Source organism: Hippoglossus hippoglossus, chromosome 20 (genome assembly GCF_009819705.1).
Source record: "Hippoglossus hippoglossus isolate fHipHip1 chromosome 20, fHipHip1.pri, whole genome shotgun sequence".
NCBI classification, from domain to species: Eukaryota; Metazoa; Chordata; class Actinopteri; order Pleuronectiformes; family Pleuronectidae; genus Hippoglossus; species Hippoglossus hippoglossus.
In genome coordinates this window covers 11,730,308-11,753,780 of record NC_047170.1, presented here as the reverse complement: position 1 = coordinate 11,753,780, position 23,473 = coordinate 11,730,308, and the positions used below count along the sequence as shown (strand labels likewise).

Below are 23,473 nucleotides of genomic sequence, written 5' to 3'. Positions count from 1 at the left end.
CCAGAAATCGTTGACACTTCTCTCTCTTCCTGCCGCCACGCTGTCTCACTCTTTCACTCCATCTCTGTGTCTCTAGTTCCCTTTCTTTCTCAAGTCATTTCCCCTTTATGCGTCCCTGTTGAGCAAAACCGTGATTCAGTACCTGCAGGTGATTCCAGTGAAATTTCAGCATGCTCCTCTTTTAGGGCATCTTAAAGGCAGCATGAGCACTGGATACTGTTTGTGTCTGTATGTTTGTGATTATGTGTAAACTGAATGTGTGTGTGTGTGTGACACCATTTGAGATAAACTTGCCCACACACAGCAAGTGTCACTTGGCAGGGCAGCGGGTTCTGCTCATTCACGTGTTGCACCATTTCAAATGTGTCTTTAGAAAAAGAACCTAATCCTCTTCCACCACTGCTGCGTTTGTCCGTCTGCATGTGGAGGATAGAGAGCGGAAGAAAGAGAAGGCAGAGGAGGGGTGGAGGGGGTGAAGAGGAGGAGGAGGAGGAGGAGCGCAGGGTGTCACAATCCAACATATTTGAGCTGCTATCTCTGTGGCCCCGAGCAGATGTGTTTGTGTGTGAGGATGCTGTCTGGGAAAGGAAACGCGTGCACGTGCATTCACACCTTCAGGGATACACGCAAACACTTAAAAACCAAGACTAAGACTCAGACATCATTTCAGGAGGTTTGAATGAGGGCTCTTTGGGTGGGTCATCTTATGTTGCAAAAGAACGACTATATCTACCATATCTAGCTTATTCTTTGAGGAGCCAATCACAGCAGACAAGAGGACAAGAGGAGGGACACACAGGGAATTAAAAGTCATCAATTAAACTGCATGATAAGCTGCATGTCTGTGGACTGTGGGGGGGAAGTCTTAGTATCTGCAGAATTCACATGCGGGCACGAGGAGAAGAGAATTATTTTTTCTTTATTAAAACCTGGTGACTACATTGCCCATGAGGCAACATGACTCCCAGTTTGGTTAAAGATTGTAATGTGGTTAAGGGTTGGGGTCTCAAGAGGAGGGCTGGTACCCTCAATCATTTCAAACAGATTTTTTACATTTTCAAACATCTTGTCCTGCAGCCACAACCGATTCAAAGGACTTTCTACAACAGTTTTTTTTCCACAGTCGTCTCCTCTCCCGAGACTTTATCAGATATGTAAATATTGAAAACGCCGTCAACCATCGGATTCATTCTTGCATGTTTCTGTTCCTCTCTTCAGACGGATGAGCAAGCCATGTTGGAGGACACTCAGGTCGCACTGATCGACCTGGAGAAGGTCACATTCTACTTCCGGCATTTTGAAGGGGAGCCGCTGGTGGCCAGTAAGTCCTCTGACTTTTTGAGGTTACATTTCAGCTGAAAAGCTTCATTGCAGCCTTCCTATTGCTACTTCTAAGGTCTGACATTTAAGTAAAGCCTTCAAAAATGTGCTCTGTATCATGCCTCTCCTCTCCTCCCCCTTCTTCTGTGGCAGACATGCCCATTTCCTACCAGGTGGAGGGCACACGTCAGGCCTTGAAGGTTTGCTTCTACCTGGAGAGATCCTACTTCTCCCTGCTTCCTCACAGGCTGAAGAACGGAGGAGGCATCAAGATCTACCCTGTGCTCTTCACACAAGGTATAATAAGCATTGTTATGGAACATGTGGGCATGTAGTGCACAGATTGATGCATATACACTGACTTTGTGTGATCCCTCTCTAGCACTGGAGAGTATGGAGGGCTACTACTACAGAGACAATGTTTCAGTGGAGGAATACCAGGCCCAGATCAATGCCGCCTCACTGGATAAGGTCAAACAGTACTACAAGAGACTGAGGTATGTTGCACGAGACATATGCATGTGGCTATTCCTTACATGCCCTGTCGGATTCAGACGTTTTTAAGATCTACTGCAAATCAAGAACGCCGCAGTGATGTCTTGCGATTGGTTGCGGACACACACAGGCCGGGGGAGCAGCGATTGGATTGCTACCCACCAGAAACCCTCTGTGATTGGTGGATGATTTAATGAGGCTGAAAGAGATGCGAAAACACAGACTGAAAATAAGGGCTCGGCTTTACTTAATCTCCCGAATGTGTGAGGAGGTGTCAGACCTGTACAGTACGCCGTCTGAATATAAATGTCGTCTCTCATTAGATGCTACCTTGTGATTCCAGAGACTGAAAATCACATTGAAACCTGCTCTGTATAAAAGTGTGTGTGTGTGTGTGTGTGTGTGTGTGTGTGTGTGTGTGTGTGTGTGTGTGTGTGTGTGTGTGTGTGTGTGTGTGTGGGTGTGTGTGTGTTTGAGAGACACGTTAAGAATTTGTCATGACAAAATCTTAGAAATAAGTGCAGCTTTTGCACAATGTCTTCTATTGAACATCTATTTGGATTACAAAGCTGAGAGCATGATAGATTTACACACACACACACACACACACACACACACACACACACACACACATACCTGATCCTTTTGAAGCCTCCTAATTGGACACTTCAGTCTGTCCTAACATTTGAGTTAAGGCCCGGCTCTGTTGCCCTTGAACAACCGATCCGCTAATATCAAGATTTAACGACACAGACCGATGGCATCTCGGTCAATAGCAAGAATCAGTCACACTTATGGAAAGTGTTTGAAGCCCGGCCAGGGTTTCTTTCATCGAACACCTCACAGAGTGACAGGTGGACATGTCGGCTTCAAGTAAACATCTGCTGCTGATTGTGTGGATAATTAAACACAGAGCAGAGCTCACAGAACAACTTCCATCTTATTATTTAGGGACAATCTGCGTTGGGGTGCGGGTGGCATAGAATGATTTACGTCTCGAGCATCCATCTGCCACATCAGTGAGGACATGCCGCAACAAAGCGAACTCAGTTTAAAAGGGTATTGCAGATTTTTTAATTTGTTTGGGGTGTTTAGCTTGACGAGGGAAAAGAATCTCGAGAATTTGTTTCTGTGATTGTCAGATTTCCCAAAGCTCAGCCGGGGAACCGCTTGCACTTGGTCGGTAATTCTTTCTGTGCATCAGGTCTTAACTTCCGTCTCTTTGTGTTCTGATAACGATCTTCAGGGACTCCACAACCTTTTAATGGCTCAATACTGGCCTTTTCTGGCTAGTTTCGAAAATGTCGCAATTCTAATTAAGATGCCACAGGGAGAGATGCATAAAGTGTTGTAATGTGCAAACTGTATGACTTTACTGGATTCCAGCCATGCTGTTTTGGGCATTTGTACTGGACATGTCTTTACAATTTAACCTGTACAGAGAGAGTCTAACTAAGTTGTCAGCGGAGGCTCCAGCAGTAACACGGAGCAGATGTATGCTGACAGGCAGGCAACTGACAGGCTGGTGATCTGGGGAGCATTATGGGTGCTTATGAAACTGATGGAGATGGCTCTCTTCTCAAATACTCAATCTCATATCCTAGCAAAAACCTGTCATATTGTTTCAGACTGAACCCAATCAGCTGTTTGAGCTCTCGAGACAGTTTCGAGGAATCCCACTGTGTATATAGTAAACTTGAGTATATTTCCAAATTGTTTGTCGTTACTTTTTTATGTAAAAGTTTCGAATACTTCCACCACTGATGCTTGATGGGGAGTTTCATGGAGCTGCAACTACATATTTTGACCTTATCCAAAAACATTTTCAGTTTACTAGTATATGAGAGAGGAAAAGTATCAAATTCTCACATGTTAGTAGCTGGAACCAATCATTTATTGGCATTTTTGCTTGAAAAAATATTTGCTAAATTATCAAAATAGACTTATTGATTTTAGCTGTAGGGTTATACAGATAAATCTCCCAGCAGCACTTAGAATTCAACATTGCTGCTGGCTCACTGATGTGCTCGTGGAATAATCCTGTGTACTCTCGCAAAAAAAACTTGCATCAGAAAATGCTCTTTGCTTCCGCCCAGAGAATTTCCTTGGATCAACTGACGTAAAGAAAACATTCCCAGATGGGTTTCAACAGTCGGCGAATACAGGGTCGCCGTACATGTGACATTACCAGTAGTTGTCTTTTGCCTCCTGCCTTGTGTCTGTCGGCTGACCACAGGCAAGGCCATGATGTCACCCCCGCTCTCTCCTTCGCTGCGTTCCAACCTCAGGCACCTCGTTATCCTTGGAGCTCGGCCACAGCAGTGTTGGGTTAAACCCACACTTATGGGTCGGAGCCAGAGGCTGCCTGACAGACAGACACAGCACAGCACACGCAGTACTGAACTGAATGAACTGCATGGCTGAGATTCTCAGACGTTTGCATTTCGTCAACAGGCTCCCGTTACACCTCAGACCCACATATATGTATTTAGGAGTCCTGGGATATTGATGTTCTTGGGAATTGAAATTGGATTTTCTGCTTGCACTGCATACATTTACATTTTCTTAATCATAAATGCCATCCTCATTTGCATTCAATTAAATTAAAGTTGCTCTTTGTTCTGTGGATTCCCTGGAGCCTGTCTTATCTACCGGAACTATGTCTTTCTCTTCCACTGACACCTTTACTCATTATGAATATTATCCTATTTCGGAGATGTAAATGACAACAATTTCCCTGTAGCCTCTCCGACTCTGGCTTTTGCTTTCCACACCCACGCCAAGGATCCAGGCAAAGACATAGTGCCCGATGAAGTCACTTGAATTTAACGTAAACCCTAAACGTATGGGCAAATCACAAGCATGTGGCTGGTCCTTGCAGCTACAGTGTGTAGAGCCAGAACACACTTTTTTCAATCTTTGATAAACCATCTGAGCTGACGTGCATTTAGGTAAGAGATATAAAACCCTGACAAGCGCCCCAAAGTTCCTGCACATTTCTCGGGACATTCTTAAAATTAATCTGGGGTCTACAAACTGCGACAGAAAATAAGATAAAGTTTGAAAGCATAGAAATAGTTAGAATCTTAAAAAATGGAAGGAAAGAGCCTACTCTGCAGAGAGAGCACCGTTTCCATTAGGACCCAGTCAGAGTAGAGAAGGGGGTGTGATTGAAAGGGAATATAGATCGCGCCAGAGCAGCTTGGAAAGAAAGAGGGAGATTCCAGGGGAGGGATGAGGATGATAGGTTGAGGAAGAGAGGATGCTGGGGAGGGTTTTTCGATGAGGGCGGAGTGGAGAGCTGCTGAAGCACAGTCTGCAGAGTCTGCAAATGTATTATTCAGAGGGGGAGATTATTGCAGGCTTGTGGTTTCATCTCATTTTGCTCTTATTGACAGTAAGTTTCAAGAGGGAATTGGGTTTTCCCTCGCATGCTCTCATGTTATTGATTCGAGGATCACGGTACATACTGCATTAAGAATAGAGGAAAAAGTCTAGCATGCACAAAAGTTTGTCTGCTGCTGAATTGTACGTGGATCCAGTCCATATATTGTTTCAGATGCAAAAGAAACCTGTGGGCATTGGAAGACATAGATAGACAATATATTGGCCTCACTGCAGGCACTGGCTTCTGAATTGCTTTTGGGAGTTTTGGTGAAATGTTTCACACTGAAGATTTCCACATCTCATGGGGACACGATTCTTAAGGGGCTACTTCGTTTGGTCCTGACCTTCGGACTTCTCAGTTCAGTCTGAACCAAAATATTAGGTGTGAAATGGGCCTCAGGCCGCGGTCTAGACCATAGACCAAAATCTAGTCCGACCAAAAGAGGTGAGAACAAATCAGGGTTCAGATCGTTTGTAGTGTGAATAATATTTTTGGGGAATGTTGCAACTTTCGGGCCCTTTCAGGAAGTTGGTACGGCATTAAATGATAGAAGAGAAGAAGAGAAAGAAGCGGAAGCTGCTCACAGGATTGCTTGTAGTCACACTACTGGTTCATAAATTTAAATAAACTAGACATGGAATTTACGTTACGCCGATCTAAGACACACGCCCATCTACAAACCAATCAATGTCAAGTATAGGTATATGCAGCCCACATAGGTGATGGTGACGTATGTACTGTATGTCATACAAAAGTCTTCAGTGCGCTGCCAAAATTGCAACATGAAACCAAAACTAACCGGATCAAATGTAAACAATATAACCAAGACATGAATCTTGGCTTGGACCTTTGTTCAGACTTTCAGATTTTCAAAACTCCCTTAAACACCTGACGCCTGGGGAAATATACATTCTAAACAATCTTACCAGGAATGTGTAATGATAGCTTTGTGACTAAAGCAGTAAACTTGTATGAATAACACTGTGCAATTCCTACATATTGTTGCTTTTACAGATTTGTTGTTTCGTGCTTTGTTAGCTTAACATTCTTCTGTCATCACCACGCAGCACATTTGTGCTCACAGTGTTTGCTTCTGCAGCAGTTATGGGTAATGAGTATCACAGTGCTGCAGTGCAGTTTGTCTAGATTAAGCAAAACAAATGTCTGATGCTTACTGCAGGGTCAGAGTGTCCGTTTCAACCGTAGCTCCCTCTCTCTCTCTCTCTCTCCCTCCTTCCTTTATCTCCGCTGCCCTGTTCCTGGAGCAGAGATTGATCCTCTCACTCTCGCTCAGACGTGACCTCGTGTTTCAGAGTGTAAATGTTCTGCTTTAATCAGCGGCATGTACAACAACATAAAAGATAAAAGCTCCCAGCTGATCAGGTAATAAGTGCATCGGCACAAAGAGACAGATGAATACGCACACAAACATGCAGTTACATCCATATATACAAGTCACCCTGGCAGCTTTGTTTAGTGTAAGTCATGCTGTTGGATCTCCAAGGACATCTCCACAATAAATGCTCGGAGAAACAAGACGATAGATGATGTGACCTCGCTCCGAGTGGTTCAGCACACACACAAACATGAATCCCATCACAGCGCTCGACATCAAAACAACACCACAAAGATTTGCTATATGTAATTGATGAGATTTCCCTTCCTCCCGGGGGCCGGGCTATGTAATGATGACTAATAAGGAATAGCTGCTGCTACTACAAGTTCCCACATCTTTCATCTGATAGATCCTCAAACAGCAAAACAGCAGTGCATCTAGCTTGAGAAGTGTGATTTGTCGGATGACTGCGTCCGTAACCTGAGAAGTAATCTGAGAAAGAGAAAAATACGGCTTGTTTGGGGAATATTAATTGGTTATGGATATTATCTGAGCTTCAGAAGGGAAATAATGGGATTTTGGTCATTTATATATTTTTCCTTAACAGAAAGAGCTTTCTCAGTTTCGGAAGTGATTGAAATGCTACAGTCTTTGCCCCGACAAAGGGAGCCCCAGTTCACCGGCGCACTGAGGAAGGTGTTGGGCCTCGTTCTGCTCCAGCTCGTGTGCACTGAACCTCTTGTCTGTGAAGCCAAAAAGGCCGACCACCAGAGACCCAGATCCATTCATCATTTCTCTTAGACTCAATTCCTGAGCAGCTATAACGATGACAGCTCTGCACAAGGAGAAAGAAACACCATTGAAAGGAGCCAAGGATACTTTGCAGCTACTTATGTTCAGGGTCGATGTAGTAAATTTGGCCATTATTGCAATCAGCATTGTAATAAATGCAATAATTCCATGTGTGTCCTCAGTGACACTGATTAAGTGATAATATGTCTTCAAATGGCTCCGACACTAAGGCTCCATTAACAATAATCTGCTCTGGGTGTTGAGGTGGTGTCCCGGTCTTGACACTTATGACTTTGAAAACCAACCGTGCAGCTTTTAACTTAAATATAACATATGTGTGAAGGAATTCATTTTATTGTGTTTATTATACATTTTAAATTCATAAACCTTCAAGAAAACGTACCATTGTCACACATGTACTTCTATTGGGGGGATTTTGCTTCCGTGTTGACCTGTGTTTGACATATAGCTGCTCATAAATATTGGGTTGCGTAAGTGTACACTTACATATGTGTAAATAGGAACGAGTGTGGGATAAAAAAAAAAAGACTCCCACCACACTATGCACAGTATCTGGCTGGCGTCGGTGCAGAAGCATCAGTATGTGGCAACTGAGGGCTCCTGGAAACCCTCATTACCCCCCCCCCCCCCCCCCCCCCAGTCAGCTCTGCCACACACTGCAGCAGCTTGTCAGAGGAATAATAATGGTAGAGTGTCATTCATCATGTGTGTGCGCGAGTAATTTAATTGGACCAGCATGCACCTCTGCAGGGTCACTCACACTGGAGGCCATAAATCCGAGACGCTTTACTGGTGTCCCTATGGGTTGTATGGTATTAAATCAAATCCACAGAAGAGGTTCATTTTAAATGTTTTTTATCGCTCCGGGAATCATTTTGTTTGTTTTGGACTTTTTGAACGGGCGATGTCACGCTAAAGTGTCCATTCCCTCGCCGGTCCGCTGAAAACATCTGCGCCTCAGATCCTTCGACTTCGACGCCGTAGCTGACCAGTAATGCACCATTGCTGTAAAGAGCCGTGACTGTCCCATTGTCACGAGAGAGGCAGAAACTAAGAATTAAGTATTCTCTTTGGCCCAAGAGAATAAAACCAGCTACACCAGCAGGTCGTCTCTGGCCTGCCGCCAAAAACTCCATTAGAGCCTCCTGTAAAAAGCTATTGGCTGTGTGTGTGTGTGTGTGTGTGTGTGTGTGTGTGTGTGTGTGTGTGTGTGTGTGTGTGAGAGAGTGAGTGTGTGTCCTGGGGTCATGGGGTTTTAGTTATTGCAGAAGGAGCTACAGGCCTATTACTTATGGTTTTCTTGATTTCAAAGCAGGAGAAGTGCTCTTAACAGAGGAACAGAGCCCTGAACACAAACCGCTCCACCAACCTGTGTTTTTGTTCCATATTGATTGACACGTGGTAGGTTGGAGTTTGGATTTGGGTAAATTTCCCCTGAAAAACATGTGATCAAAACATTGTTTCATTTTTCACTTTCTTGTTGAATGACAATGGAGTGATAGATTCCAGGGGCTAAAACCTGAACGCCGCCGTATATGTGAGAAGAAATAATAGACACCCAGTGGATTTAGCTCATATATAATATGCTCTCGACCTCCCCCTTGATATGTTTGCACACTGTGTGTGGGCTTAAAAGTTCATTTTTCATCCACAACGAAGGCTTCTGAGGTGCCCGGTGTCCAAACCTCTGACAAAACACCGTCGGCTCCGAAGATTGAGTGCAGGTCGTCTTTAAACCGCACATTACTTATAGCCTGACTCCTATTATTTAGTCATTTGAGACCTCCAGGAGATTCAGCCCGGTTCCTCGAGCTGCGGTTGACATTATTTTTAGAACAGCTCCTACTGCTCTTGGGATGAGATAATCAGTGGGTATTATGACCTTGCCTCTGTGTGCAAGGGCAAGAAGAGGAGCTTTTTATTTAGTCTGAAACATAATCAAATGTCGGCAGATGAAGTGGAGCCGGGTATTTAGAAATAAATCAACTCCTCTCGGTCAGATTCTACAATAGACCTTCAAGATAAAAGTCTGAGCGGTCGACCAATAAGCAAAGAGGGACAAGCGAGAGTGGATTCGGAGTTTGAGAAGAGAGATAACAGGGCATGAACCTGCGATATGAGCCAGAACAGGAACTGTTTAGGACAAGGTTTTCATTTCCTCTAAACTTTCTTTTGTTTTGTTGTGTTACACTGCGTATTATCGCCTCACTGAATCTGCACTCTCTCTTTGTTTGACCTGTCAGGTGAATGGTGTTTGGTTTTGAGGCTGTTGGGTCTAACTTTAATTTACTGTGGCAGTCCGCAAACACACACTCACAGGTGGTACACAAACACAGACACAATATGGAGGCCTGGTGTTTACTGCAGAAACTTAAATGTAGACAACAAAAACTGAGAAGTTTAAAGAGTCAATACTTCAAAAGCACTGCTCTGTTCCTCTTTAGATCGCACAGCAGTTGTGGCCATTATCCCAGATTACCTGCTCTTTTACGAGAGCAATAGAAGAGGTTTGCACTCTGTGAAGCTCTCAGTCTATTGTGAGCATCTTTTGAATGAGAAGGCCGCCTTGAAGCAATTACATGGGCTGTTAGCTCCATCTGAACCCTCGGCAAACTCTGCTCATTTCGTTTAGCGGAGCACACCGGAAGGTTAAAGAATGATTTGCTGGGGTTGTAGGGATTAACGGACGTTTGACAAGTGAAGGTGTAAAATGCACAGGTTGCTCCTCATCTGTAGGGCAGAACGAATGTGTGTCATACGGCGGGTTTTTATGTGGCTGAGGTAAAGTGAAAAGGTAACGAGCCGTTAGTGAAAAAAAAAAGCACCCGTCCGCCGCTCCCAGTGTTTGCAGGTTTCTGGAGAGGACACCGTGTTCTCTGGGACTTTTCATTTCAAATCGCCTCATTTAGAATCGTTATGAAATCTTGAATCAGGGATGTGTTGACTCTGCTCTGATTGATTCATTTCATTAATATTGTGTCAGGCAGAAACAGCACAGTGGTAACGAATGCCTCCTTGGCCTGATTAATCACCTTAATAGCAGAGTGAATGCAGATAAATGAGTCCTGCTTCACTGACTCTTGTAAACAATCTCCTTCCCTCAAACGCTGTTGTTTCTGCATCTCCTCCAACTGAATGGCTCCTCAACTCTCTGTCATTACAGATACTATATGACTGGGTGTTTTTCCTACTTCTGGCAGAAAGTAATGGAGTATGTGATTTTATTACACTGGGTTTAATGTGGTGTACTGTGGCTATTTTGAGTGCGCTGCTGGATTACCGAGATTTGATGGAGTCGCAGACTGCTGAGTTTGCACCGGGAGCACTCCACCTCAGATGGACTCATTGCGGCATACATTCTCCATTATGTCTGCGAGGGACACCAGTGCAGTGCTGCCCCCAGTGGTTGGAAAGGCGAATAGCACAGGATCAAACAGTGCTCCATGAATGAATGAGGCAATGGCATTTGGAGTGATGCCCGGGATAAGAGATGCTCAGTCTGTTTCTGCTGAGCTGGGCCCAAGTTACTCTCATGATTGAGAGTCAGAGTCAGCCATAATGAGCAGGTGGCCTACTTTTCCCTGAAAGGTAGTCAGTGCTCCTGATGACCCAATGGTGCATAAAGAAGAAGGCCACTGTATAATCTTTTCAAGCAGTGAAGCTTCTAAATATAAAAAAAAACTGAGTGAATGTTAAATATGTCTACTACAGTATGTCCCTACTCTGCAGACACAGTTGTTTCTCCTACTGCAAATACCCAGTTGGAGTTGTGCCGTATCTGAAATGTAATCTCTCCTTCAGGGCTTTCTACCTGGATCAGTCCAACATGCCACCCAGCGCTGCACCCAAAGCTGCCCTCATCGATAAGGTGAGAGCAACACAATCACACCACTTCATGCTGCATGACATAATGGAAAGAACTGGATTTGATCTTATTGCTGCAATGTGGAAACGCTTGACACAGAAAGGCAGTCGTTAAACACACATGTGATATCCAGCGGGGGCATTGGCTGAAACAGTTTGAATGCACAATCAAAAATACACCCCCAAGCCTACATGTAATTATCTAATATAATGTGTAATTACTACCAGCAACCATAGACTGCATATAGAGATGACGCTGCGTCTCGTGGGAAAGACGGATGATGCTGCCGTCTTGTGTTTTTTGATGTTATTCGGAGCCAGAGTCTGTGCTGTAGCAATCAGGGGGTGGAGCCATGGTATCAAGGTTCTGCTAATATATGCCACCGACCAATCACGATTCAGCCTCAGCTGCCAATCATGACATTATTCCGTTTTTTAAAGCATCAAATAATTAATTAAAACAGAACCAAAATCACAGAAACCATCTTTGACAAAAGGTGTCCATGTCCCATCTGATAACATGGAGGAGGCAGTCTTTATGACCTCTATCCCAGCCAGCCACTAGGGGACGATCTTGTGGACTTGTCATGTCCTCCATCTTTATATCCAGTCTATGCAGCAGTATGTTCTTTTTTTCCTGTGGACACCACATTGCACATTTTGAATGTAGATATCTGTAGATCTATTCTTTTCATGCACCACTTTGCTCCCCAAACAGTCTGACAGTGTTATTCTTCCCTGCTCTGACCTCCGTCCCTCTGTCTCTGCCCAGTTGATGCGTCCCCTCAATGCTCTGGAGGAGCTCTACCGCCTGATGGAGAGTTTTATCAGCTGTCGCCGCACCGCCGCCTGTCAGTACACCGCCTGCGGCGCTTCCGGAGTGGGGCTGCTCACTGTGGCCTCCGAGCTCTGCTCTCGTCTCGGAGCCACACACATTGTGATGTGCAACAGCGGCGTTCATCGGTGAGTGTGTGGGCACGTACGCTGTGCATGTCTGCCAGTGCTGTACGAGCCGCCTCCAGTTAAATTATATGTTCCTGCTTATCATTTTCTCCCCTCTGACAACTTTCCGCCGTTTTCCTTTCTCTTTGCGTCTCCCTCGCACTGACACACTTCTCACCTTTACCACTTTTACCGCAGTTTCTCCCTGGTTCTCTGCTCCTTCCTTTATCCTCTGTCTAGCACTCAATTTCATAAACTCTCCGTAGCCCTGCTCTCTTGCACTGTGGGGATTATCTATTAATACACATTCTCTGCATTAATTAACAGCAGGATATTCTAGTTAATAGGGCCCATTGTTTCTCTCGGACCAGATTAGGGACTTTTAAATAGGCATAGCACTTTACCCAGGAAGGAGACAGGTCAATTACTTCCTTTCTCATCGAATTCTATAAATGGCCGACTAATTCACCTGCTGCTGATGGCACAATTCATCAATGCATGAGGATCAAAATATCCTGATCGTTTGTCAGCGCTCATCCCTCATCTCTCACTCTGCTCTTTTTCCTTCCACCCACCCATTACTCTGATACCCTCTTTCTTTACCCCATGACAGTTTCCACATCTTTTTGTCTCAGTCACACACACAGCCACGCACGCACACTCTCTTAAGTTTGCTGGATGTGACTGATGGCTTGATGAAGTGACACGGATGGAGCTGGGTGGTTGTCTGAGCTCTAATAGAAAGTTCCTGTCTCTGCGAGGACTGCTGCGACTTTATTAACACACACAGCTAGTGTGTGTGTGTCTGTGCAATTATACACACCAGCCACTACTCATCCAGATGGGCAGGCTAAGTGTACCGTGTCATAGCAAGTGACAGGGCCTGAAATATTCAGGATTATTTGTGAACTTACTTCTTAAACACTGTATTACCCTCCGAGGCTGTAGGATGGTGGGCTATAGGATTCAATATCAAAGGAGGGTGAGTTAGAAATACTTTGATGTCCGCTCCAAAAACGTACGTATGTTAAATATGTATTTCTCATGTAAATGTGGAGCACACAAGCTAAATCTGGTCTAAAGCAGAAACCTATGAAACCAAGCCAGTAGATTAAATTACATTATCAGTGTGGCAGCCTCCTCAGGCAGTATTGATTGGATTTGTTGGCTTGATGGACGATTTGGTTTTAATAACAGTGAAAGCGTGATGCTTTGGGGGCATCAACAGTTTACAATACTCTGCGACTCCCCTCTTCCCCAGATTTTATTTTCTGTCCATCATTTTCACCAACAACTATTAGGAAGAAAAATCGAGGAGTTCATCGTCGGTCAGAAAAACAAAAACAAAAACAAAAGCAGAGGAAGCAAACAGATCAGAAGCCTTATCCTCAACCCAAGGCTTCAATTGACTTACTTTTTTACTTGTTTCTTCCAATATTTTTTCCCCTCACTCATCCCCTCTTCTTATTCTCTTCCCGGTCATTCTTTCCCTTTCTCTGTGTTTTTCACTCTTGTTTCTCCTCTTTAATAAGTCTGGACTTTATAAGTAAGGACTCAGCTCTGGAGAGACGCAGTGTAAATGTGCTGGAATGACATAAAACAGATGGATATGAATATATAATATATAAATACTATCTCGCCAACCCTAATGAAAAGGGAAACACACACACACACACACTCACACAGATTTTGTGCAGCTCCTTCATCCTGCTCCAGCTGAAGAGATATTTAAAGATCCTCTGTGGGTTACCCCCCCCCCCCCCCTTTCATCAGTGTGGAAGGCTAAAAAAAATGGGTGATTAAAATATTTTGGGGTGGACTGTGAAAGGACGTCTTTTGCACCATTTTTTGTTGGAACAAACTGGCGGGGATTGTTGACATATTTACTTTCATTGAATCATGTATAAGTTATTCATCTGGACCTCAAGGGGACATTTAAATCTGGATCTGATTGACTAATGGCCTGTGGGAGCAGTTTGTCCATTGTGAACATCTGCTGACTGAAAAAAAAAAAGATTTGTTCAGTTGAGAAACGTAACAACGAGAAAACGGAACAGCTCAGATTTCCTAGCAGCAGAAAGGCAATGTTACTTAATGAAAGGGACCCTTGAAGAGTGGGAACTTTGGACAGTTCAATTTGCAGTGAAGAGGCCCTGGATCAATATACTAGTACAGCATGTTACCATAGATAGGTCAGCCTATATATGTGTGTGTGTGTGTGACAAGCAAGGTCAGAGACAGTGTACCTGTGAATCTGCCGGCCTACAAAGTCTGAATCACAGAGTCATGTCAACTCTCATTTTGCACCCGTCGCAACTTCATGGCAGTGACAGTATATCACCTCCGTCACAGGAGAAGTGCCGACTTGTCCTTGCTCGCTTCCCTCTCGCCCGCAACAAGAACGAATCAATCACGTTGATCAGGAAACTGTGACGTCTCCTCAGGTGCAGAAAGACCACGGCGAGGTTAAAACCTCTTCCTCTGCTGATGAACCCGAGGTTTGTTATGCTCCTGACGCTGCGTGTGAGTGACATCTCAGTGGCAAATGAAATGATTCATTAGTGCGGAGATGAGCGAAGGTGAAGCAGGCGGAATGTGATGCTGATGACAAGGTGTCAAGAGGAGCAAAACAATTTGCCCGGGGCTGCGGGGGGGTCGGGGGGGGGGGGGGTCGGGGGAAGATTCAATATAGTTGTACTGAATTCTGCCAGAGATTCATCAAGCCCAGAGTTTGACGTGCTTTTATGTTCCATTGATGTTTGTTTCAGTCTCAGATCTTGTATTCAGTCTTCATCTGTTGTTGATGCCTTTCATGTTGCAAACGTGAATGAGTGAGTGAGAATGCAGACATAGTAATGCTCGATGTTTTTATACCTCTGCGCCGTGGACAGTGGCAGGAGGCATCGTGTTTTCGGATTGTCCGTCCGTTCTTGTGAAGAAATCTCAAGAACACCTCGAGGGAATTTCTTTAGATGTGGTACAAACGTTCATAAATTAATAGATTCCAATTTGGTGGTTGAAGGCGAAAGGCCAAGGTCGCAGTGACCTCATGTTCTTGTGCTATAATACATCAGGAACACCCACAGGGTCAACAGAAGCAAGACCCTGCAGCCTGATGTACCCACACGCCAATTAAACATCCACCTCCTTGGTGCTTATAAATATGCAGAGTGAGAGTGAATGTTTGAGCTTGACCTCATGTTTCCTCTCTGATCAACAGCTGCACGCTGAGTGTGACATTGGAGCAGGCCATCCTGCTGGCCCGAAACCATGGCCTGCCGCCTCGCTGCATCATGCAAGCCACCGATGTCATGAGGAAACAGGTATGGACTGCATTTTAAAAACACACACGCACTACCTCTTTGTTGTTTTCCCCTCAGCTGCTACAGTCCCCTGCAGTCCCTACTTTTGGAGTGAATCCGAGTTTCAATCCACAATTTCTGGATCCAAAACCATTAGATAAACCATATGCTTCATTGAGTCAAAAGTAGGCAGCCAGAACAGTATCAGTGATAGATAAACAGAGCCAATAGTGGAGCAGTGACACCATTTTAGCTTCTTTGGTCAATGTTTGATTTCTCTCAGACACGATTAATTCAATAATATTGCTATTTTTCAAGGCAGTCAACAGAGAAAGTCTAGTTCTTGGTGTTTTCTGCGAATAAGAAAATATCCCTTTGCCTCCGTCTATGTTGTAATTTCTTTTACCTCTCTCCCTTGCCCTCCCCCCTCACTCCTCTCTCTGCCCAAGTTCAATCTTATCAGATTTGCATTCACTGCAACCACGATATGAATTTACCAAAACGCAGTAGTAATGAGAAGCTGAACGGACTGCTTGAGAGGCTGCTGCTTGTTTGTTTGTCTGCATGCCTATTTGGGGTCAAGGGAAGGAATTCCCATTACTTGCTCAGCGCGTACGCACATTCTCACTCCACCAAAAGATCCGGCCGTGACCAGATCTTGGCATATGTCTCAGAGGCTCATTAGAAGTTCTGTGAGTGCTGGTTATTTGGCTGTTTGCAGTGAGAGGAGAGGTTAGACGAAGGGCTGAGGGACCGCGGGAGGGGAGGCATTTACTTCCACACTCAGAGAGCTGGGCCGGCGGCCAGGAGGATGCAACTCTGTGCATTGTTTAACCTTGAGCGCTACTGTATGTGGCTGGAGAGAAGATCCATCTCGTGGAGGGTGTAGTTTGAGATATTTTTTATATGAAGGTGAACAGGTGCAGGTATTGAGATTTGTAGTTTAGGTTAATTAATCAGAGGAGGACTTTTTCATTATGTTTCCATCGCATAATTTTTCCGTGTCTGGCCTTAGACTTTTTCTGTTTTCTTGCGTCATCCTTGACCTACACATCACTGAGGGCTGTGTGTGTGTGTGTGTGTGTGTGTGTGTGTGTGTGTGTGTGTGTGTGTGTGTGTGTGTGTGTGTGTGTGTGTGTGTGTGTGTGTGTGACTATCACTGAGGCTTTGGATGACGCCTCTTCTTCCTCTCTAAGAGAAGCATGCAGAAAAAGTGTTCATTGTAAAACGCTGAAAGACTGTGAATGTTAACACTTGCACATACTTGTTTTATACCAGTTATATTTACCATCTTTACCCCACTTTGATGGTTGGTTCAACTCTTTTGAGTAAGAGTAATACGATTAATGAGATGGATTGCCATGAACTTCTCTACAGACAATCTTGGTTCAATGGGGAAGAATCCCTCTAACTTTGGTGATTTTACTTTGTGTAGGGAGTCTTTTGTCTTAATTTATATTATCTCACGATCAGAAGGTTTAGAAACCTAATTTACTTGAATCAAGTTCCAAACTGTAAAAAGAGTTTGAGCTCCCGTAGTTGTATCTGATTCATCTGATCTTCTCTGGGCACTGTGTCCTATGGGGACATCGGGGGCATCTCTGTCCGGAGGAATCAGATTAATCGAATAATTGCTGATGCTATCCTGCTCTGAACGTAACTCGGGGCCAACTCTCAGATTGCACATGGCAGAGCTGTAACTGAGAGGTCAGCTAATGCAGTTTTTGCCAGTCGCTGCCTCTGTGCTTTAAAAAGGAGACGCTGATGACGCCTTTGGATAGTGTTTTGACTGTGTGTGTTTCTGCCTTGTACGTGTGTTTCAGAGGGGGAGATGGTTTTTGCGTGAGCAGGTGTTTGTGTGCTCAAATTGAGAGGCTGACTTTCTTCTCGCCCCCTGCAGATGTGTGTCTGCCAACTCTGCAGCCAGCGAGCAAACTACAGCAACGCTAGCAAAGAGCAGACATGCCCCTGACTGAGCGAAATCAAAAACTGCAGCACACAAACACAAGAAGGATTCAAGTCCTGTACACCTCCTTAGAGACTATGTGTTCTACATGTGCATGCATTGTTAGAGAGCAGACGTGTGCACATGCAGGGGTATAGTTTAAATTTCCGGTTCTCCACATGCATCGTATGACAATTACTTTACAACCTACAATATTTATTGGAGCTGTTTATACTAGAAATTATACCCTCTCTCTCGCATGTGAATCCAAGTCATTCATGCTCTGACTGGAAGCAATTTCACCTGGGGCGGAAACTCGAGTCAAACATCATCAGACGTATTTCACCCAAGATGGTTCCAGATAGTTGTTCCTCTCTAGGCCCAGTTGACTTTTGAAATATGTGAATAAATCTGTTCAACAGCAAAGTCCAAGTCCTGAAAACTTCCCAGTGCTTTCTAAGAAGTGAATTCAATACAATGATGTAGGAAATGAACACATAGTTCCAGAGTTTGAATTATATTACTCAGCATGTATTATTTCTAAACAAATGCTGAATCACCGCACTCCTCACTGTAATTTCTTTGGGAGGAAGCATTCTCAATTCTCAGAGGGCACATGTTCTATGGCTTTCTGCTTAAGCTCCTCTCTCTATGGTTTTGTTTCCGGGCCCCTATTTATAGCCTTTGCATTTCAAGCTTATGCACAGTGAATTGACTATTTTCTGTTGGTCTTTCAGGGGGCGAGAGTTCAGAATTCTGCCAAGAATTTGGGAGTGAGGGATCGGACGCCGTCATCAGTCCCAAGGTAAAACTGCAGTCATGTCCTGTATGTGAGGGGCAACGTCAGCCTATTGATTCACATACGATCACATACGGCTTTGTATGTGATATAACATGTACTTTACATTATCTGTGACCATTTGAATTGTGACCCTTGTTGGTATATTGTGTCGATCTGCATTCAAATCACCAATATTTTAAGATGTACAGAAAATTCTTGTGTGATATTTTTTTTTAACGTACAGTACACATCCATTTCTAATTGTACTTTCTAGCTTCCTGTTCTGGTAGAAGACAATTTGTCATTAAAAGTAGAGGAAACTTATTGATCATAAGTTCAGGGTTTGAAAACAACACACTAGGTTTTGCTGATGAAGTTGTGACACTCAAGTTCTCAATCATTTAGCTACAGCATATATTTTTACACAAAACAAAACAAATAAGTTAAGTTGGGCTGAATTTTCACTTCAAAACTAACTTTGAAAGGTTGCGTTAATGCAAATGTTCGGCTGTAGTCTAAACATTTTTCTTTTCAAATTGCTGCTATGACTCTTCAACTGTCCATCACCGAGCGGACATCTCTCTGCAGTCACACAGATTCAGCGTTTTTAAAAGTGCATGCATTTGTGCTGTCCAGTAGCTCTGTGTGTGCACTTTTTGTGCAGGACTGAGGCCAAATGGTTCCATTAGAAAGGAGCTCCCTGTTCTCAGTCGCTCTGAGACGAGGACCGCCTCAGCCATTTGGCTGTGACATATAGGCTTTTGTGTGACAGGCAGCCCTTTTGAACCTTTTAGTGAAATTGACAAATACAATTAAGTAGCGGGATGATTAGTGTTGAGACATTGTGGTCACCGAGCAAAATCGCTGCACTCTCGGTAGGTTTATGTCATAATTGTTCCAGCGTGAGTGAGCGCTGTACAATGTGCTGCGTGGAACATGAGATGTTCACAAGACCGAGATTCTCAGTGATCTGCCGATGAAAGCGACGGTTACGTTTTAGTGAGAGTTTACTCTGCAAACATGTGATTTAGAGTGAGTCTCTTCAAAAGCATAAAGATGTGAGTGGTGCAAATGGGTATTTCAACTACAGACGAGAGTGGTGCTGTGTTAAGAGGCAAGAAAAGAGGCTGATATCGGAGAAATCTGCTCCGAGATCAGAGAAAAAAACAGATGAATTATGAATGACACCAAATACATTTGTTGCTAAAGTATTTTTTCTCTTCATTACGCCGGCAGAACAGAACATATAATCTTTGTCTGTAGATCCCGACAGATGCTGGCTGATGCCGTTACTGATAAAAGAGAGTGAAATAAATTCAGTTATAATAAAAAAAACTTACAATGATTGCTAAGATGTCAAAGAAATGTAATTGATATTTTATAGTTTAATGCCTTATTGTATTTCTCTGTCCAGGTTGTACAAGCTGTGCCAGCCTCCTCCCCCAGATGGTGACCCATAATGCATTACACCCAGGAAGGTGCTGAGCAGTGAGTCCGAAGCGTTCTGCTCAGGAGGTCTTCCCTCCACCCATGAAGGATCAACCTATTTGAACATTTCTATATGTTCAGAACAGCTGCCTTAAGTGTAAATAGACATTTTTTTTAAACGTAAATAGTATTTTTAATACTTTATATTTTTCACAGTTGTACTTTATACATATTTTGATTTGGTTTTTTTATTGTGTAATGCATCTGACGAGGAGATGAGAAAACAAAAGATTTGATCTCAATGGAGTTAAATAAGCTCAGTGCATTGGCTTCACTGAAAAACGTGCTTTTTTTCATTTTTTGTTTCATTTGCATATGAAATAAGCAAGATAACATTGATTCAAAAGATATTTGCGTTGTGTTTGTTCAGATTAGCCAATAATCTGTCTCTGTTCTCTGCCTCCTATGCATTAATCAGCCTGTCAGAATTTGATAACCACACGAATGTCATTTCTAACGCTTCCTGACATGATTTTTTATTCTTCTGTAAATATACACTTTTAGCAGAAATAAGCAGAAAGGACTCATGCTGCTGTTTCCTACAGATTTTGAACTTCTATGGCTGTCGTATGCATGAATATAAAGATTTTCTATGGTTTATCAGTATTAACATATGCTAGTTTCTGGGAAGTAGAGCTGTGAGATATATTCTGTTATTTTATATTGACAGTACTCAGGATTAAAGTGTCTCTCTGTGCTACTTATTAGTGGATGTTGTCAGTGTAGGGTGGATTGCTCAATGCTATGCAAACAACCAAGTGATAATAAACTGCATTAGTAAGCTCCAGTGCTGTTCCCACACGTATGTCTCTGTTGTTTCATCAATGGTGTTAAAACGACTTATTGCAGCAAGAATTTTCCTCAAAACACTAAAATGTTGTCAAATATATTAAAGCTGATCAAATGTAGTTATGACCAATTCACGACTGACTTTGTTTATTCTGTATTTAACATGTATCACTTGAACAATATCTATCTCAGTGTAATAAACAGACCTGCTTCATGGAAAAAAACACTATCTAGCCTTTCTTATAAGTAGAGCCGATGTCGAACTGATACAAGAAAGTACAAAAAATGTGTAGTACCTTATCAACCCATACACACATGTATATCGACACTGATACAAGGAAATAAAAAAACGAATATCAACTGATAGAACACAACATAACCTTTGACCTTAAAGCCTTACTAAACTTTCTGATACCGATATCAGTCAATATTCACGTATATAAATCCGACATATATCTTTGGCAAGAGTCGTAACTGACAGAAATGATTGAGGCTTGATATTTTACAGTTTAACCATAAACTTTATGATAAATAACTGAAAATATGAAAAAATGTAAAATGTTAACTAACTATCAAAAAATACTTCTTGTCTGCATTGTTTTTTCTCTAAAATAAAAGTTGTCGCATATCTGAAAACATAAACAACAATACACTGAACAGTGTCTGTAAAAGACATTGGCTAACCGATAAAAACGATTAATCAGTCAAGTCTTTATTTGCATTTTTTTATTCTACGGTTGTTTAGTAACCGTTGTATCTCCACTGGAGGACAAAAATTCTATAAATTATACTTTTTTTTTTACGTTACTCTGCAGAATGCGCAACACTTGCGTTAAATACCGTCCGCGAGCTGCACGTGAGACTGCGCAGTTTATTAGCGTTAATAAAATCCGCGTCATGTGACACGTGGAGGACGGATCGTGGATGACAGGGGGGACCCGGAGCAGGAGTCCGGCCGGGACCTTCTCATATCCAGTCCATGGCCGGGAGCAGGCTGCGCTCTCCGGGTGAATGGGAGTGGCTCAGTTAACACCGGCAGCCAGTGAGCGGAACACTTGTGATCCGTGTCACGGAGCCGCTGCCGCCGCTGAGCCGCCGGCGTCCACCGGGAAGCTGCCGCCGCCGAGCTGGGGACGGTCCCGGGCTGAGTCTCCACAATGAGCCGGGCTCCACACAGCAACCGGCCGCTCCGCACTTGACGCACACCGGGCTACCGAGGCGCTCGGTGACATTTTGAACGGGGAGTATTTTTTTTTTTTGACACCCTCCCTCCTGAAGGACGAATGACAGCGGCTCACCCCGTGATTTCATCCCGCTAAAAGCTCCGGAGAGGACCGACAGTTTCCTCATGGCGTCCCCTCAGCAGTCCAGGATCCAGTCGTACCTGGAGAGGAACAAGATCGGACCCTTGTTCGAGGTGAGTGAAAGTTCCCATTTTAAAGAACCGTTTCTTTCCATGAATCCTATTTATCTCCAGTTTGTGTTCAATGATGAGATCTGCACAGTGAGCTGTCACACTGGAGGAACTGACACTATACAGAACTCTATTATTACCTGTACTACATAGTAAAGCATTTAGTACTTTAAACTATATTATTCAACCTTATATACACCTGTACTCTATATTAAACCATTTAGCTAGATGCAACTATATTATTTCTCCTTATATACTCTTGTATTGCAGATAGTAAAGCATTTAGTACTTTACACTCTATTATTCAACCTCATATACATCTATACTCTATGTTAAAGCATTTAGTACTTTAAACTATATTATTTCTTCTCATATACACTTGTACTGTAGATATTCAATCATATAGTTACATTAAACTACATTATTCAACCTTACATACACTTGTATTGTAGATATTAAAGCTTTTAGTACTTTAAACTCTATTATTTTTCCTTATATACACTTGCACTGTAGATATTAAACCATTTAGCTACATTAGACTCTGTCATTTCTCCTTATATACACTTTACTGTAGATGTCAAACCATTTAGCTACATTAGACTCTGTTATTTCTCCTTATATACACTTGCACTGTAGATGTTAAAGCATTTAGCGACGTGGCACGATATATTCTTCCTCGCGTTTTTCTTCATTTTCCCATGCACCTCCTGAACCGTCCCACTGCTACTCCATTCACCACTCTAGCTTAGAGGAATATTGGCTGCTGTCTTTACGCTCCCATCTTCCTACAGTCATTTGCATTTCAAAAAGACGCTGTGCCACTGCCACCGCCTGACTCCACACACTGGGTTTGTTGAGGTTACAGGGGAGCTGCCTGCCTGTCTGTATGTTTGCCAGTCAGGGGGATCTGTGTGTATTCTCAGGGTGGCTCCCGAGCAGCCCAGGGGAGAGCATGACTTCATCCTTTTGTTTGCTGTTGGATTTATAGCTCAGAGCAGGACCGCACAGGTGTGAGGCGTGATCACAGCAAAGATGGAGAGGACAAGAATCCATGTGGCTTTTTTTGTTGTTGATCTAGATGATTGAGTAACGCGGTGGGATGACATGCACCGTGCAATATTCACATGCGTGGTGTGTTTCTGCGGAAAAAAAAAAGTGCTGACGTGTGAGTTCCGTGCTTCAGCTGGATGTGTAGTAGCAGCACACACACACACACATGAAGTGCATGTTAAGCAGATGTAGGAGCAGTGGCGAGGGTTGTTTCAGCACCGTGGACAGAGACTCACCCTGTGAAGAACACAGGGAATCTTATTGAGGCCACAACCGCACACTGATAGTCGTGTGTGTGTGTGTGTGTGTGTGTGTGTGTGTGTGTGTGTGTGTGTGCTCTCTCTCTGTTTGTTTTTCCTCCCTCCATTTTTCCTCTTCCACCTGTCTCCCCCCCTCTACTCTCTGCCTCCCCCAACCCCCCCTCTGTTTTTAGCCACAATTAAACCATCTCTCCTTTATGTGACAATTGAAGATGATTAAAGCAAAATGTGACGTTACGGTGGCACCTGCGGTGTTGCTGAAAAAAACACCTTTGGTCCAAAGATC

The 23,473-nt window shown here is 43.5% G+C and overlaps 2 protein-coding genes across 5 annotated transcripts in view; both read left to right on the top strand.

Moving 5' to 3' along the window:
* Window positions 1-20,687, top strand: part of prex2 (phosphatidylinositol-3,4,5-trisphosphate-dependent Rac exchange factor 2) — an 88,636-nt gene extending 67,949 nt beyond the window's left edge. For both annotated transcript variants that reach the window (XM_034572551.1, XM_034572552.1), the window contains 8 exons: window positions 1,219-1,321; window positions 1,474-1,617; window positions 1,703-1,817; window positions 11,154-11,220; window positions 11,989-12,179; window positions 15,379-15,481; window positions 18,143-18,210; window positions 19,601-20,687. In XM_034572551.1, the coding sequence (XP_034428442.1) occupies window positions 1,219-1,321; window positions 1,474-1,617; window positions 1,703-1,817; window positions 11,154-11,220; window positions 11,989-12,179; window positions 15,379-15,481; window positions 18,143-18,210; window positions 19,601-19,646 (837 nt within the window). In that variant the 3' untranslated portion in view covers window positions 19,647-20,687. The remainder of the gene's footprint in view (window positions 1-1,218; window positions 1,322-1,473; window positions 1,618-1,702; window positions 1,818-11,153; window positions 11,221-11,988; window positions 12,180-15,378; window positions 15,482-18,142; window positions 18,211-19,600) is intronic.
* A 983-nt stretch (window positions 20,688-21,670) lies between these two features.
* c20h8orf34 (chromosome 20 C8orf34 homolog) overlaps window positions 21,671-23,473 on the top strand; it is a 54,403-nt gene continuing 52,600 nt past the window's right edge. For all 3 annotated transcript variants that reach the window (XR_004612354.1, XM_034572702.1, XM_034572703.1), the window contains exon 1: window positions 21,671-21,880. Coding sequence is in view for 2 of the 3 variants with exons in the window: in XM_034572702.1 (XP_034428593.1) it covers window positions 21,812-21,880 (69 nt within the window). In the remaining variant the exon portion in view is untranslated. The remainder of the gene's footprint in view (window positions 21,881-23,473) is intronic.